This window comes from Lagopus leucura, unplaced genomic scaffold (assembly GCF_019238085.1).
Source record: "Lagopus leucura isolate 7727_CA_CO unplaced genomic scaffold, USGS_WTPT01 Super-Scaffold_760, whole genome shotgun sequence".
In the NCBI taxonomy this organism is placed as follows: domain Eukaryota; kingdom Metazoa; phylum Chordata; class Aves; order Galliformes; family Phasianidae; genus Lagopus; species Lagopus leucura.
Genome location: NW_024962257.1, coordinates 7038390 through 7056093, shown reverse-complemented (window position 1 = coordinate 7056093; position 17704 = coordinate 7038390). Strand labels below are relative to the sequence as shown.

Sequence of the window (17704 nt, the reverse complement as noted above, 5' to 3'; positions counted from 1 at the left end):
CATTTCATATTCTAGTTAAACCAACATCATCAAGGTCAGAGATGCTGTTGAATTGGAATAGTCTAGAAGGCAGCAATCCCCCCTCCGTGGCACTCGCAGGTTTCTAGGAGCAGTGCAGAGCCCAGAAGCTGCCTGGAGGGCGCCATGCCTCTGCCATGGCTGCTGTGTGCATCCAACGCTGTGCTCTGTGGTGCAAAGCAGCATCTCTTTTGCATTGCATCCCCATTCACTGTCTCAAGATCTGCTCCTAACCAGACACTGCCAGAAATAGATTGGCAGAGAATTAGAAAGACTGAGAGAATTGCAAAAAACACGAGGAACCCACTAGCTCTCAGAAGACAGCTGGAATGTATGCCCCATCTCAGAACACAGCCTCAATGCACAGAGGTTAGTATGTATCCACGTGTGCATGTGTGCTGCCACAAACATATTTTAAGAACTGTGTTGTACAGAGCAAAGCACCCCAGTGCAGTGTTCTTTGCATCCGTGCACATGCCTTTCCTTTCATTAAGGAGCGTTTCAGACAGAAAAGCAGCTGGATATCTGATGTGAAAGGACAATCCTGCTCAAGACTGAGAGCTGTTTGGAATAAACGCCAGACGCTGTGTGATGGAGACATTGCACAGAGACTTAATGCTGGTCACATCTCTCTTCTCTGCCAGTAAGTCAAGGATGTGTCTTTGCTATTGTATTTGGTGACTCATCTTTCAAATAATCATCTCTGGGAGAATTCTGTGCCAAGATGAAAAAATGCCAGGCTCCCAGCAGCGCGCGCGTGCCTTTCTCAGCACACAGCCCAGAAAGGAGCTGTGGGAGGATCTGCTCCTCCTCACACGGCCCAGCTGGGGGTCACAGGGCTGGCACAGCCCTATTGTGGGGCAGCCCCACTCTGGGTATGGGATGAGAGCAGACAGACACAAATCCTGGAGGAACACAGCGCTGCCTCTCACTGACCCCGCTCACCACAGTTTGACCTGAGAGCAGGGTGAGGTGACCCCTGCAGAGCCCATAGGTGTGGGGAGCTGCTGGGACTGTGTGTGCCCACCTGGAGCCTGGGTGCACGGCACCTGGAGACTTCCCTCAGCCCAAAGTATGCAGATGGGCTGAGGAAGTGCAGTGCAGGATGCTAATTAATTCAACAGGCTCACTGTTCCATAACATCAAACCTACACAAGGAGGATGTGCTGGAATTAGCTTCCCCTGGAAAATATTTTCTTGCTGCTTAACAAAAAGTTACTTGAACTTATTAAACAATGAACAAGAATGTGAATATGAATGATGCTGTAGGTACCGTGTGGGCTGAATGCAAGCAGCTGGCCTCACAGACAGCAGCACTCCTCTGGAGCACCAGGAGGGCTCCAGCAGCAGGTATGTGCTGGGTGATGCTGAAACATGCCAATATTTGTTTGTAACTGTGAGAAACCCATGGTGTAAATGGCACTGGGCACTGGGCTGTGAGCACCATCTCTGCCCACTGCCTTCCAGCTCTGCACCTTCTTTCTCCAGCTCCATTACTGCTGGGCTGCAAGCTGGTGCCTCCATTACCCACAGCTCTGTCTGCACCCAGTGCTTGCCAAGAGAACCCTAAGGGATCTGCAGATATCATCTGAGAGCCCCACCAAAATGACTGATGGAGCTGCAGGTGCTTTCCAGAGCAGAAAACTGCAAAGGCCCACAGCAGGAACATTTGCTATCACCTGGGCTGAAAAGGGAGGATGGGAGAGTGCTTCAAAACCAGGAAGAAAAAGGCTCTAACAGAAAGGATTTGACAGATACAATCAGGCCAGGAACTGAAGAAGCTAAGGATGGAGAGATGCATTCAAGCAGAGGAGGGAAGGAAGCAGGCAGTGTGCTGGGTCCGAAGGCATCCTCTGCACAAGCACCTATGGTTAGATCTCCAGAAGGCCCGTGCTCCTGCAGAGCTCACAGGGACACCACAAGCACGGGGCTGTGAGTCATCATTTGGCCTGGCTCTTTGCTTATGTATTCAAAATGGGAAAAAAAAATTCCTATCTGAAAGTGAGAATTTTTTTGATGGGACCTCACTGGTTTGGGAGCTCTGCCACTGCAAACAGAGCAAGACAGTGGGACGTGCCAGTGGCACTGCCTCACTGAGATGTATGAAAAGACATTTTTCCTAGCAGAATCATAACATCTTAGGTTGGAGGAGACCTTAAAGATCATCTAGATCCAATAGATCCAACCCCTCTGCCAACCATCAGCCCAAGGCTCTCTGTGGCTTTGGGCACCTCTGGAGATGGGTACCCCAGCTCTCTGGGTAGCAGTTCCAGGGTTTCTCCACCCAAAGAACGGGGGATATATAGAATGGGGATAAAACTCACAGTTCTCTGAGTTTGAGAATATTTGTAGTGTGTATCTCTGAGAACATAGGGTTGTTTTTTTTTTCCTATCTGTGAGTAATTCTCATGTTGTAAATCCAGCAAACCTACTTTGCCACGTAAGTTGTCATGCCTTGGAGGAAGACACCAGACTTATGATTTTGTTATTAAGCCTTGCTATAAGGAAATGTCAGTTGCACCATTTCTCAGCCTTACTCTATAGGGATGTCCTCCAACCAAATGGATGAGCAGAGCATTTGTTGTCGTATCTGCTCTTCAGCTATCTAGAAACTGCAAAGCCCTCCTCAGCAGGACCTGCACTTTGTGAACTCAGACAGATTGCGTGATCTGGAGAGTGGCCAAACTGCAGCCCAGATCAAGCCCTTTCACAGAGTCACTAATGAACTGCTTTTTCAGACTGCGAGCATGCCAAGGGGCGACTGTTGTGCTGGTGTTTAGCCCTAAAAAGCCACTGCAGTTGGCTCAGGGGGTGCCAAGAACTTTTGAGCCAAATCAAACTTCTAAGCAGCGAACCACAAGCATCACTGGTGCCACTGGGAGCATCTCCTGGTGAGGGTGAGGCACCCGCAGGGCCGCCCCGCTGCCCTGGACGCGCTGCCCCGTGTGCGTGTGGCTGTGCAGCCCCTCGTCCCACCCGGCGCTGCTGTGCCTCCATCAGCACTGCGATGTGGCTCCGGCCGCTCGGTGGCACCTGGTGCCGCAGCACCGTGCGTCGCTGCACCGCGGCCCCGCGGCTCTCCAGACAGGCAGTGAAGGATGCTTACCCCATTAATGGGGGTATATTTATAACTGTTTATCTCTGTCAGTTGGGTGGAAAATTGCCAGATGTGTCATTTGCCTTCATTACACAGACATCTCTCTTGTTATCTGGATCAGTGCTTTTGAGCAGTGTGTCACCACCGGAGAAAAGCTCATTTCTTCTGCGTGATGTTGATGTTTGCAGGATCTGCCTCAGAGCGGTGTGGAGAGCAACATCCATAGAGACAAGTCCCTGCACAGGACAAATCTCTGTCCCTGCCACTCCAGCTATTAATCTTGTGGAAGGAGAGAGACAAGGAGCAGAGTTGAGTGCTTCCTTCTCCTTAGCCCTACGCAGCAGCACAGTGCTCCTGTCCTGACTGCAGACACTCCTGCAGAGGCAGCAGAGCCCTGCAGACATCTCCTCTAAAGCAGAACTAAGGAGAAAGGTAAAGATAGGATTTAACAGAAAGAAATTGTCTCTGAGTATAATGTTTTTCCTTATTTCCCGTGAAACGGTGAGATTTCTTTACGGACAAATAGTCAGAACAGAGTCCATTACACTACATGGTTTTTGCCTTGAAATATAAATAGCTGCATGTCATATAAGTTTGTTATGAGGAAATGTGTATGCGAGAGAAAGTTAGACATTACGCCATTATTTCAAGCGGAAAGCTATTGCTAAAGGGAGAGCATTACTTACCATATTAATTTGTTTCTTCAACTTCCCATCCATCTCTGCACATAAAGACTTCAGCTGCAAAATGTGGTGTTGGGTGTCCCCAGTTCCATTTCATCCCCCTCCCAGGCCCAGTTTGGGGGCAGTGACTGTGGGACTCTGGGTCCCAGCGGGCAGCAAGGGCATCTCAGTGTTTGCTATAGCTGTGCTGAGCTCCAATGTCCCAGTGCATTGCTGGGTTACAGCAGAATTCCTGTTAATCTATAGGGAAACCTTTCTGGGTAGAAGCCTTCTGATCCAGCAGCTCTATCCCTACCCTAAATGCACAAGAGAAGTGCTCAGATCTATGCGCCCATTAGTCCTCGTGTAGCACCTAAACCTTCCAAAATATCCCCGTTGTTGTTGGTACAGAGCTGCAGTGAAGTGATCATCAAAGAATTTCTTCTGAGTTCAAGTCTTCTACCTGAGGGTGGCAGAAAACACTGTGCCAAGCAGGGGAAGTGAGAGCATCGCTTTGCTTTGGTGAGCCAGCCTGGGAGACCAAGGGTTGCACCTTTAGGCACTGGGCACAGTGGTGGTGCTGTACCAGGCTGGGGGGGCAGGGACAGGGGCTAGAAGGAGCAGTTCTGTTGTGCTGGCAGCTAGAGCAGGTCATCACGGATCTGCAGCTTGGCCATCAAAATGATCCTTGTGTTGCTGTCTTCCTGGGCTTGGTGTTAGAGATCAGCTCTTTGTTCCAGCATGTGAAAGCTGAAGGCTGGAGCCCTTGCCCGATGCTCTGTTTTTCTCTGCTTGCTGATGTAGGTGCAGAAGCCTCAGCGCTGCACACAGGATAGAGGAAAGCAGTAACAGGGTCTTGTATCATCATCTTATATGCTACCTCATTCAAAGGGCTCTGTTTGAAACCTGGCACCAACATGTAGAGAACATGTTGCATTTTTGCCGGTACCTCTTCAATCTGGTTTGCGAGACGTCCTGGAGGAGGTGACCTTGGACGGCAGGCAGAGCAGCAGAGCTGCATAATAAGAGCATCTCTGCACCGGTGGCAGCCTGTTGGGTACAGGGCAGTTAATAAATAATGAGGATGTCAAAGAGAACAGCAGGGAATGGGAGCAGGTAGCAACTCTGCAGCCAGCTCTCTGACAGCCACCTGGCAACGTGCAATTACAGGGCACTGCGCTTGGCCTGGTTTGGGGCTCTGGGATCCTGCAGCGAGCAAGGCTTAGCAGAGCTGCCCGGCACTTAGCAGAGCTGCACGGCACTTAGCAGAGCTGCACGGTGCTTAGCAGAGCTGCACGATGCTTAGCAGAGCTGCATAGGTTCACCCAGAGCCTCTCCCCATGGGAAGAGGAAGCTGCAGCTCTGAGACACGGCAGCGGTCACACAGAGGTTCTCCCAAGGATTGGACTGCGTGCACCCACAGCCCAGGTGTTGTGCATCTGAGCATCCCTCAGGTGTGATTGAGTTTTTGATGACTCTTTAAACATCTGGTGAGATGGGACTGCTTTCCAAACAGCAAAATCTGCACCAAAATGGTCTTGATTTGAATAATAAGCATTCCGCTGTTGTTTGGTAAATACACCCAGTGTTAATGGTGCCTAATGGTGCCTGTAATTGGTGTCTAAAGTTATTTAAAAGTAAATTTACTAGAAAATAATTAGCAATTTTATAGTTCACTACTTCCTAATTTTGTTGATAAAAGTTTTCTAGCGGTTTTATCAGATGACACAAGAAGGCCGTGCTGCAAAATAGCTCCTTTTTTTTCAAGCGAGCAGGAAATTGTGCACACAAAATAGGATTGAAAAAAATTTCCCCCTAATTTCTTTGCCTGGCAGCCAGCCCTCTCCCTGCTTTCATTACAAACTGCTTTATCCTCCATCAGCATCGAGGGAAACCACCCACATGCTGCCGAGGGATCCGTGCCCCATGACCTTGGCAATGCCTCCTGAGCAGGGAGAGCAGCGAGTGTGCAGGGGGGGCAGCCCCCAGTGCAGGGACATCCACAGGAACACCCCCTGCCCACAGGGACACCCCACTGCAGGGCTGCAGCTGGGCTTTTTGCTGCCTGCTCAACACTGAGCGGTCCACACCTGCAGGGGCGTTCAGTCCTGGGGCCTGGCTTACTGGGGGGGGTTCACAGCTGGGGTGCCCCCAGGTTCAGTGTGGGTCTGAGGAGGAACAGAGCACAGAAATGCAGCTGCTACACCGTTTTATTGTTTAGTGCTGCGGGTTCCAGTGTGTGGTTGGAGATGTTCACACTGTGCAGTACAGAGGGACACGGACAGACAGAGACGCGTTTGGGAGGCAGTGAGAGCACAGTGACTGGGGTTCAGAAAAGACCAACAACACTCCGTTTTCAGTCTCTGCACCATGCAGCACCAGCCCTCCAGAACAATGAATCACCCGTCTGTGTATAAAATTAAATATAATTTATGCTTTGCTAATTGAAATCAAATACAAAATTCAATTTCCTGTGTATTGTAATGCTGACATTTGAATAGGTTTTTTAAAAAGGTATTATTAACCTGACTCTCTCTTTTGGCAGGCCGCTCTCTGGCCAAATAACTCCTCTGTCAAAGCTCCACGTTGGCGATGCAGACGCACGCGTTTGGGGCACAGAGCAGCCACGTCTCAGTCAGCAGAGCACAGCCCCACAGCCCGACCCCTCAGTGCCACGTGTGCTCCCAGCCTTGGGCTCGAGGTTGTAGCCGGTATAAAAAATAAAACTCTGCAAATATGGCAAAAAGTGTGGACCAGGAGGGTGGCAGGATGCGGGTGTGGGTCTCCTGGAGAGTCCAGGTGTTGTCACGGAGGAGATGTGTGATGCAGTGCCCCAGACCTTGTCCTCCTGCTGAGTACTCACACTGTGTGGCACTGGGGCAGCCCACGCTCAGAAGAAGGTATGACATTTTAACAGCATGTGACACACCATGAGGTTATTCCTATTACATACTTCCAATTATCACACAATAATTTGGGGGTCTGAGGATCAGTAAAAAACTGTTATGCCAGGACAGGAGCTGCTTTGAAACCTAATCCAGAACGATGGAAGCTGATGTAACTTCAGTAGGGAGCTGCTCAGCACAGAGCTGTGCTGTACCCCTACACAGTGCAATTTTCAGAATGAATCCAGCTCTTTCTTCTCCCGGTCCAAGGCACCAGCACTGCCTTTAGTGTAATGAACCACACGACAGACCATGAAACCCAGAGCAGGTTCAGCTTTTTAGCTAATGAAACACTGATTTCATTTGGTTAGTTGGATCAGTGGGGTTTTCTTCCCACCATAATCAGAACTGAGTCCTGGTCCTCCCAAAGCCACCTCACAGTGCATCTCTGCTGCTCCCGTGAGGCACTGGCAGCTGTGCAGCAGCCGCAGTACTACAGGAGGACAGGAGCAACACTTGTGCTAGAAATCACCCGTACAAGGGGAGCAATAGCTCTTCACTTTTTTTTGCTTTCTCTCTTTCTGTTTTTCTCTCGATAATGGTCAGGAAAACAGCAGCTGTTTCCAAGTGCTGCTGCCTTGCTCTCCGCCGGTCCCAGCGTGCAGCTCTCAGTGCACTGCTGAGGATTCAGTTAAGATATGGGTTTGTTCCATAGCGTCTACCAGGATTTGCAAATTTGGCTGAGCGTACGACTCGGTCATTTCCACTAGAACACACACATATGTTTGTGGAGCAGTGCTCACCCTGGGAATTAATTGCTTTTTTGTAACGGATTTGAAGTGAAGACAAAGGCTGCTTCAGGACTTCGCACAGCCCGTTGGCAGCAGCCAGCAGCAGGAGCAGGTCCACGAGGTGCACATGAGCCACAATCCCAGGGCCACGGTGGGAAAGCTGTCCCCATGGCCGGGATCCCATGGAGAGTGCCCGGCCCCCAGGCAGTGCCCAAGACCTGCAGTGAGGCCTTGGGATGTGGGGGGAAAGCCCCGATTCTGGTCTCACTGAGCAGCCCTATAAATTAGAAAGGTTCTCTCCCCATACATCAGAACAGTTCTCTTCCATCAGTAGAGCAGCGGTCACCAGTGAGAGGAGAATCGCGCCCAGGATTTGTGGCACTTGGTAAATACGAGTTTTAGTGCAACAAGTAACTGGAACATCTGGTGCAAATTATGTTTCTGTACAGAGTTCCTTTGCAGCATAACTGGCTTTATTCCTTCCACATACAAATGCCAAGGTGCTTGTGAATGCACGGCCTGAATTCACCAGATCTCATGCTGCTGCGTGAGCAAAACTTTAAGCCAGGGCAGGGGAAATCAGACCTCCTGGTTTGTGGTGCTGCTGGGTTCTGCACACCTCCTGCTGCTGCCTGCGTGGCACAGGGACACGCCAGCAGCAGAACGTGGACACGAAGTGCCCATGACCCACACCACACCTTCTCTTCCTGCCCATTCCCTGATCCCTCAGGAGGATAGAGCCCAGGCCAAACACCCTAGAGGTGACACATCACCAAGGTTTCACAGCTGGCCATGCTGTTCACCTCCAGCTGCAGCCCCAACCACGCAAGTGTTGTGCTTACAAGCCCAAGCCTTCAGCCCTGCATGAGTTCCGGGTCTCTAAGGATGATTCACATCTCAAAAGGAAAGAGCCCTCTTCCCGATTTCTTGGTTACTTCTCACTTTCTTCCCGCTCCCACTCGAAATCCTGGCCTGTCATTTGGTAAAACATGACATTGAATGGTTTGTAAAACTTCCGCAGTCTGTGGATGACGTCAGGGTCTATTTTGGGGTGAGTCCGACCCTTGGACTTGCCCAAGCACCGAGGAGCACTGCTGTCCTCTGGCTTCTTTAGACAGGGGAACCCCTTGGTTTTATTAAAATAAAAATGTTTCTCTGTCACAATCCTCTTGAGGCCTAAGAAGTCCTGGACCTTGGCCATCTCCCCGGCTGGGTCTGTGATGAGCCTCTCACCACTGACAAAGAGGATCTGGGAGAGGGGGAAGTACTGCAGCCAGTTCTCCAGGTGCAGCGCATAGATGCCGATGCGGATGGCGCTCCAGGAAGCGTCAATCAGCCCCAGGGTCCGGTTCTTGAAGGCCAACACCTCAAAGGTGGGGATCTCTGGCTTCTTGGAGAGCGTCTGCGTGTAGTCCGAGATGGCACGGGTGACTGGGTTGCGAACTACCACGATCAGCTTGGTGTCCTTGGCCATGGAGTGGATGCGCCTGGGGGCCTCGTTGGTCACAAAGTAGCTGGGGGTTTTCTCCATGGTGATCTGGCCTTCCAACGTCTTGGGCATCACGTCCCTGAGCAGAAGCAGAGGGAGGGGGTTAGTAACTGAGGGCGGACACCGGCAGCTCCTCCTGCCCCATGCATGATGATGGGGACACCACTCAACTCATGAGCCTGGGGACCAAAGTGCTTCTGGTTTTGTCCTCCCTCGGACCCCAGATATGGTGGGCACTCGAAGTGTTAAATTAGCCTTGGTAACACATTATACAGTCAATTCGCCATAGGCATGTGTAGACAAAAGTTAATTGACAATAAACCTGTACAATACCTGTCTGTTCAACAAGCCATCTGCTTCCATTTGCTCAATTAAGTCTATTCACTTCAGAGCCTTGTACCAGAGTGGTGCAGTTAGGATTACACAAGACCTTTTTGTTATGATGACATGCTTTTAAATGTCTCAGCTAATAAAACTTAATACAGAGTAAGATCCCCTGCTTCTAGTACAATAATTAAATTTATTTACTATCTTGTGTGTGAGAAAGAATGACTTTTCTTTTATCTCTAATTCACATGCTCTGTCAATAATTAATTGCTGCTGGGTTTTGAGCTTCCTGTGCAAGCACTTTTATTAGCCAAAAGGAATTTGCCTACCGGATAAATTAGCATGTAGCAAGACTTTCCTGGATAGCATATTACCATACTGTAAAATGAAACTGCAACAAGATAGCAGTTATATCTAAGAAAACAAAGAGGTAAATACTTGTCCCAGCTGCCCCCATAGCAAGGCAGAAGACGTGAAGCGATGTCCCTGCAAGAGTGCTGCATCCCCTTCCCAGCCCTGGCAGCTGTCACGGTCTCACTGTGCGAGCATTCAGTACCACGGCGTGTAGGCTTAAAGGTTTCACAAGCACAAGGACTGATTGTTTTTTAAGTGTGCTCCAACAATATTTTTTCTTAACCTTTTGAAATACTTGCACATATGCACACCCACACCAAGTGCAGTTTGTTTAACGTGCTGTTTGCTAATTTGTCCCGAGCACCCTCTGCCTTATGGGGATGCTGGGCATGAGATGCAGTAGGGTGGGAGGATGCAGCGGGATGGGGGGGTGAAGCGGGGGGGGGGGGGAGGGGGGGGAATACAGTCTGGCTGTGTGACCCACTGGATCCTGCAGCACTGAGCAGGTGTGAGGCAGCAGCACAGAAGGAGGTGCTCAGGGTCTTGCAGGATAATCCCATTGCATTCTCACTATTTTTAGTTCAAACATATGCTGAGGAAACAATGTGAATGGCTGCGACTGGTTCAGTGAGAGCACCTTGGGCACCAGCGACCGCAGCGATGCTGACGTCAAGCAGCAGAGCACTCGGAAGCAGTCAGTTCATGGAATTACACAGCTGAGGGCTCCAAGCAGAGCTTTCTGCCAGACGAGGCCCAGACACATATTTCTGTCACTGTGCCTCATGACTGTACCTGCTGAATGCCAGCAGCTGCCCTGTGCCTCATCCCAGCCCACCCCGCCCCTGCAGTGGCATCGACCACAGCTGTGCAACAATGCATCTCAAGATGTTTTCCTCTAAGAAAAGCCAGAAGGGATTAACATGAAGCCAGCAGCAGGAGACTGGAGATGCTGCAGAACCAGAGGGTGGCATTCCTAAAGGGATCCAGCACCCACACAAACATCCCTGCAGGAAAGGAGAACGGCTCTGGTGTGATGCTACTTCCAGTCTGCAGCCCTCAGGACAGCACCTGGCAGCCATGTCAGCAGTACCTGGCAGCAGTTTGCAGCCCAGGGAGATAATATTGCTCTGACAGACCAATGCACTTCCAGAAGAGCCCACACCTGCAGGAGGAGCAGCAGCCAAACGGCACAGGAGTGAATGGCTGGGACTGAGCTGGGAGCTGGGAACAGCCTCAGGAACAGGGAGGGGAGCAAGGGGAAGAACTGGAACCAGGGAATAAAGACTCTTCCTGTGACTTTGTCCAGGGCGTTCCAACAACAGAATTCTATTGAACCATTAATTACCAAAATTGATGTGTTGCTATTCTGTTCCTTCCTCAACAAAATAGTTATTTTGTCATCATGTACAGCTAGCAATCTCTCTGTGTTTCCTTTTTAACTGATTCTATCACAAGTTAACCACAGCTCACTGCTTCTGGCTGTTCTGTATACAGTGCAAATTAACTACAGCTGATCGGGGGGCAACTGGGGTCCACCACCAGGCAGTTGCTGGGAGGTGTCCTTCCTGGGTCCCCTGGCTTGGCACTGGTCACTAATAGAAGGTAGCAGCGCACAGAAGTCCTTCTATGGTGCAAATGGACTGCCAGACAGGTAGAGAACACCATTACCCCGTGGTGTTCCATTAACTCAAGACCCATGCACACTTGTTTATGCTTTCTCAGACAGGATAAGCGTTTTCCTATGCAATTGTCTGAGCATACGGAGGGGCCTGCACAGACAGACTTGGCTGCTGTAGGCTCCTCTGAGTCAGACACGCTGGCAGCAAGCAGCAGGCTGTCAAATGTCAAAATGTGGCAATTATGAGATGTTAAAAGCTCTGCTGGCCTGTAAGTGATGTACACTCAGACAATAGTGCTCGAGGGGCCCTCTGCCACCACCTGGTATGACCCTGGTGTGGCAGGGGCAGAGCCCTCCCTGCCACCCCAGTCTGCTCCGCAGCACGGAGCTGTGGGGCCCTGGGGAGCTCCCAGCACTGCTTCACATCGCTCACGGCCGCTTGGCATCTCCACTACAACACAAATCAGTCCGGCCACAACCACTAAATGATTGTTTCAGAGTAATACATCTTGGTATCTGGGCTCCTATCTGACAAGATGCTGTTCTGCAAATGTCTGTGGATGCTGGAACTGAAAGCTCTGAGAAGCAAGAGTTGGCTGGGCTCTGCACCCTGTGCTGATGCTGTGCAGCTGGAAAGCAGGGGCTGCTGACAGCAGCTGCACTGCATTTGCTCCAACACCAGCAGCACTCTGCAGCTGCTGCCACATTTACCTGGGCAGCAGGGTCCAGCATTAGATTTGTTTGCTTCGTATTACAGAATGCGACTGTTATTTGTGGGTTCTTAGATGACAGTGCTTTACAACAGATGAAAATTAATCTGAATTCAGAGGAAGCACTGCTGCTCTCCTGCACCCACGCTGTCATTCTGGAGCATCCGCTGCCTGTGGCGCTGGGTGTCAGCCAGCAGTAGAGCTCCCCCCCACCACCAATGCGACACTGTGGCAAAACCCCTTCATGGGCAGTTCTGTAAACAAGGATTTTGCTTCCCTCTGCTCTGGAGCCAGGAGGGAGCCTTAGTATTATACTTACTTCACTCTTACTTTAAATTACAGTTTCAATAAACTGTTCCAACAACAGCAACAACAACAAAAAGCCTCTAAGCTTTCTCTCTGCAGCGAGAATGCTCCAGACAGTACACTGGCAGCAAGTTACAGGGCAAGCACCCCACAGCCCTATAAGGGACCTGCTGCTCTCACTCCTCCCAGAGATCCTCTGGCTGCTGTGTGGCGACGGGCACAAAGTGCATTTGCTGCCCCGTCCCTGATGGTTGGTGGCAAAGGGCAGCTGTAAGCTCTCCTTGCAAAAGGCTGCTGCAGTAATTGTTCTTAACTGCTGCCTTCAGAAAGCTCTTTATTTTCAAAGGATACATTTTATAAATTTGTGAATTTGCATGTTGCCAAAATCCCCTTGTGGTTTATTTAAATCCAGATTATCTTGTTTATTCCTTCAGTCACAGCTGTCATTTATCTCTGTGTAGGCAGCTTGCGCACGATGTTGCAGGTTTCCTGCAATCCCACTCAAAAGGAGTCTTTGTTAGCGGTATTTTCATGTTCCCAACAAGAGAGAAAAAGCTCACGGCAGCACCCAGGGCTCAGAGGACCACAGAGAAGGACATGGACCTGCATGATGCTCTCTGAAGCAGGCAACGGCCAGGGGCTGCCACGGAGCACCTGCACATGGAGCTCATCTCCGCAGCTCCTCTGCACGGAGCAAACATCTGCTTTTGTCTTTCAAAAGACAAACATGAAGTCATTTTCCATTTTATTATTAACACATTCTGGTATAATTGCTTGAGCTGTCAACTGTGACCTGCCAGTAATTCAGCAGGCGTGGGACTTTCAAGGGGAGAACGGCATTGCTACTGAGGGCTGCAGCGCGCATTAAAAGCAGAACCTATTTGCTGTAAGCCCCCAAGTCAAATCTCTTGTTGAATTCGTTCAAACATAAATTTACAGCTGAATTTACATAGGTTTAATGTTTTATAATCTTTTTGGTCTGTGAATCTATATTCAAGACTGAGTGCATTAGCTCAGAAATATTGTGCTTAACACTGAAAATAATTTTAATCTCTCCAAAGTCCAATCCTCTGCACATCACTAAACCTCAGAATCCAATCCCTTCTAATAAGAGACACAAAACTTGCATCTGTCGCTGCCTAATAGATTCATGCTGCTCTAATTCAAATGGCTTGCACATGTGTTTCAATAAAAAACACCCAATGAATTGCATGGCGCTTTCAGAAAAGCGAGTGCCAGCACAGGGGGGAAACAAAACATCCCTGGGAGATGCTCTGTGTCAGCTGCACGGCCTGGGAGCCATTGCAACCCCAATGTAGAAGAATGGGGAGACCCCAGCCCTGCACCAGTAGCTCTGCTCCTGCAGATGTAACACCCAGAAATAAGAAGTGCATGGGACTGTGCTTTTTGCAGCAAACGAGCAGCTTTCCTTAGTCCCACAGTTCACAAAGCCACTTGGAGCCCCTGCTAAGTGTTCTCATGAGGGGCAGTTGGAAAGAGCCCATGTGTGCAAGCCTAAGGATGCTCTCTTCGTGCCAATCACTTCCCCACCAAGCCTCCCCCCAGCACCTCCTGGGCTGTATGTGTTGGAAGCACCCAGGGCATGGCAACGCCCCCAGCATTGTTCCCACCACCCATGTGTGCCCACCAAGCCCCCTCCTGCACCACGGCAGCGGAGCGATGGAGAATGGTCTCCGGTTGCCATAACAACGGAGGTGCTAACATCGTGTTGACTAACTGCAAGCCGATCTGATCAGAGAATGGAAGTATCGAGTTGCTATGGTAACCAAAATGCCAAATTTGAAACTGTGTCAATAGCAAAGTTATCAAAGAGGAACCAAACGTAAACAGCGGGGTCAAGGCCCGAGCCAGTGGGCACTGCGTGCTGCTGCCAGGCTGGTGGAGCTGCCCTCGGGGCCATGCCCACACACACAGCGCTGCCGGCCCATCCCTGCATCCCTCAGTGGCAGAGGGCAATGACATTGGAGTGCGGGCTATTTTCAATGCCACAGTTCATTGGCCAGCACAGTCCAGAGCCCAACAGACGCAAGGAAACAAATTTTGTGTCTCTGCAAAACGCAAAATCTTTAATGGCTCATTGGCATGTGCTGGTGTTGGCCTGGATAAGGAGCGACTCCTGAGAGCCCACTACTGATTCTGTCAGGGATTCAGAGGTTTATAAGCATCGCTCGGGATCTCTACAGTGCTTGTACCATCTTAATGGCTCTCACCACCAACAGAACTGAAAGCATCCCCCCGCACACTGAGACGCGGCTGAACCCACTTCAGCCTGGCTCCTCCTGGGGAGGAAATGCTGGGACTATGGGAAAGGGATGCGAACCTCACCCAGGGATGCTCCTCTCCTCCTACCACTGAGCACCAAAATCAGTGGGCAGCTGGCTGAGAGCAGACAAAAATATAAATACACTCTGATTTCACCAGGACCATCTGGCTCATGCATGATAGGCGGGTAAGGACGCTATAATCGTGGAGCAGAGAACTAAGCTGATCCATTAAAGTCTTTTAAGCAGAAGCGACTATGGAACCCATATTAATCCAGCAATGCTTTATGAGCATACATCACAAGGTTAGATCCATTCAGTTGCAATTAAAAATAACCCTCGCTGTTCAGGCTGGCTTGGATAGCTATTACTGCCTTGTGTTCCTCAAAGACTCTTATGTATGTAGATGGTTGATGTGAGCACAATGTAATCTGAAATTATGATCTTAATGCTAAATCTTGCTTTCTTCTGTTCTTTCCTCAAGTGGATCTCCTTGGGGACATGGCTGTTGCCTTGTTCTGAAATCCCTCGCCCATCTGACAGCATGGCTCACACAGAAATCACAGAGTGTCAGATGAGCATTGCCACAATTTCAGTGCCTTCCTATGGCGAGGAGCTGCCCTCCTCACCAGAAGCCATGGTGAACTGCTGTCCCCATGAGCTGCCCGCCTTATAAACACTCATAAACACTCTGCAAGCTGCTGACAGATGCTTTGCAGAACCACGGCCCTCAGCATCATTCAGCTTTAGCTTTGCAAAACAATCTCAATTCTGCAGGTGAAGGTGCACGTTCAGCACAACATTGTTTTATCAAGGATGAATTCGACCAGATCTCTCCAATTTTCATGTCTGACTTACTGCTGGTCATTGCTCAGTCACAAAGCAGGTAGTGAAGAAGCCTGGAAGCACACATATTGCAAACCCCACTGCAGTCATAACTGTTTTGACTCTCACTGCTGTTCCCTGCAGAAGTGTAGCAATGCTATTCACGGGGAATATGTCAGCATTGTCTATCAGATTTAATTACTGTATTAATCACAGCCATAGCAAAGAAGAAGGAGCATGGATGCCCCCTCTTGCACATGCCACAAACACGGACTGCTGGAAGAGTGAAGGTGCTGCAACTGCTGGCAATGGATTTCCAAGCCAAGTTTATCTGCTGCAATGGGTCTGGCTCTGTGCTTTCCCTGTTAGGCATGGACCTCTCTTCAGTGCAAGTCCCTTTCATGCCACCTCATTTACTTTATATCATCACACGAGGAAGAGAGAAGACCTGGATGTTATTGATGTTCTTCCCACGGTGGAGAAGGAAAGCAGTGCAGCAGAGCAGCAGCACACAGCAGTGTCACCAGCACTGCAACCCTCTGGGGACCGGGGTGCTCCTCCTCACTGCTGTTCCCCCATCTGCTCAAACCACTCTGAATACTGATGGAACAAAACTGGGAGATCTTTCCTGTTTACCAGAGATGGGCCCTTCCTGAGAAGGAAGATCACAAAAGTAGAACATTAAGATGTATTAATATAGATCTATACATCATGAAGAATTTCATCTTCTGGAAAAATTTACTTCTACCAGGAAAAGATCCTGAAAATAATGGCTGCTTAAGTGCAAGCGCTGCTGCTATATCATGCTAAAAGCTTTGCAGGGAAAAAAAAAAAACACAAAACAGTAAATAAATTGCACTTTTCAGATGTATCTGGATGTTATCCTAACACAGTGCCAGAGTAATAAGAGAGCCATCAACAACTAAAAGGATGGAATTGTTATGGAAGGACAACAAGAGCAGCAATATCTGCAGAAGAGGCTGAATAACAGCAGTGATTGTACGCACCCTGTGCCAAGCTCTGCGCGCTGATGAGCCACGTGGAAAGAAGGGCTCCCACTCCACTGACACAGAAAGGTTTGACACAAAACAGCTGCCAAATGCTGTCACAGAAGCACCGGGCTTTTCAGAGGCAGGGTAGGAGCATCTAGCTCTGTGTGATTATGGGTTTGATTTCTGGTTTAGGCAAGATGGATCAGTGCAGGTCCAGCAGTACTGAATGCCCTGGCCATGTGGATGGCAGGACAGGCTCCTGCATTACAGCGACAGGGTTAACAACAGATGTGGAAGGGAAGAGCCAGTCCCAAACCCATGCATTTAAACACTGAGGCCAGACCTCCCCTCTTGCATTAACCTCTCACTTGTTCCAAAACAAACAACTTTTCACTTGTTAATGTGTGCAGCAAGGCACATGCAGGCACAATGCATCCAGCTTCTGCAGCCAGCATACCTTGTGCTGGTCAGGAGAGAGGTGAGCCCCAGGGCGACTGAGTCCTCCCATAGCCCTGCCAAGGATTCTACAGACCTGGGATTGCACTCCTCCCACCCAGGTGCTGCTCTTCTGACCCATGAGAGAGCGATGCCAGCTGGGCTGCTGCAGAGTGCACAGCCATTGATGTGCTCATGTCGATTATTTTGGGGTTTCAGTTCATTTATTATGTATGCAAAAATGATAATACACTGGCATCTGAATGTCTTTTAGGCATACAATATCCTTATTATTCAAAATGTTTTTCCCTCCATAATTGAATGGTTTACCTTATTATTACTTTATGTTAATGACCCGGCATTTCCATTTTTCTATAGGATGCTTAATTGTAAGCAAAGTGCAATCAGAATCAGAGATGCCATCTGTAATTGACAGCACCATAATAACAGCCAGCATCACAGGAACAAAGTACCAAAATAAATGGAAGCAGGGAGAAAGCCGCTTCCAAAAATACTCATGGAGCTGTTCTTGGCCAGGACAGAAAGCCCCGTCCACGCAGCATCTTCTCCCCAAGCAGTGACAGTTTGGGCATTAACGCAGATAGAGTGCTATTTATATCAGTTTGTACATTTAATCAGTTTTTTTGCAGTTTTCAGCGAGATGTGAACTATATCCCTGTCCAAGGCATTTGGTTCAAATCAGCTGAGACAGAGAATAATCAAGATTTATGATTCTCATTCTGACTCGGATCACACAGTCAGTGTGAATGGTGCAGCAGAGCTTCCTCCCCTCACTGAGCGCCGTCCCCACACTGTCCTCACAGCAGCGATGTAACGTCCATCTCGGGACTGTCAGAATGCTGCTGCAGCTCCGACATGGGAGGCTCTGGGCTTCCCTCCTCTGCAGATGTGC

General features: G+C 49.5%; 1 protein-coding gene across 1 annotated transcript in view; it reads right to left on the bottom strand.

The window, feature by feature from the left end:
• Positions 1 to 7800: 7800 nt before the first annotated feature.
• HS3ST4 (heparan sulfate-glucosamine 3-sulfotransferase 4) overlaps positions 7801 to 17704 on the bottom strand; it is a 43684-nt gene continuing 33780 nt past the window's right edge. The window contains exon 2 of the mRNA XM_042864552.1: positions 7801 to 9021. Coding sequence (XP_042720486.1) covers positions 8385 to 9021 — 637 coding nt within the window. The 3' untranslated portion in view covers positions 7801 to 8384. The remainder of the gene's footprint in view (positions 9022 to 17704) is intronic.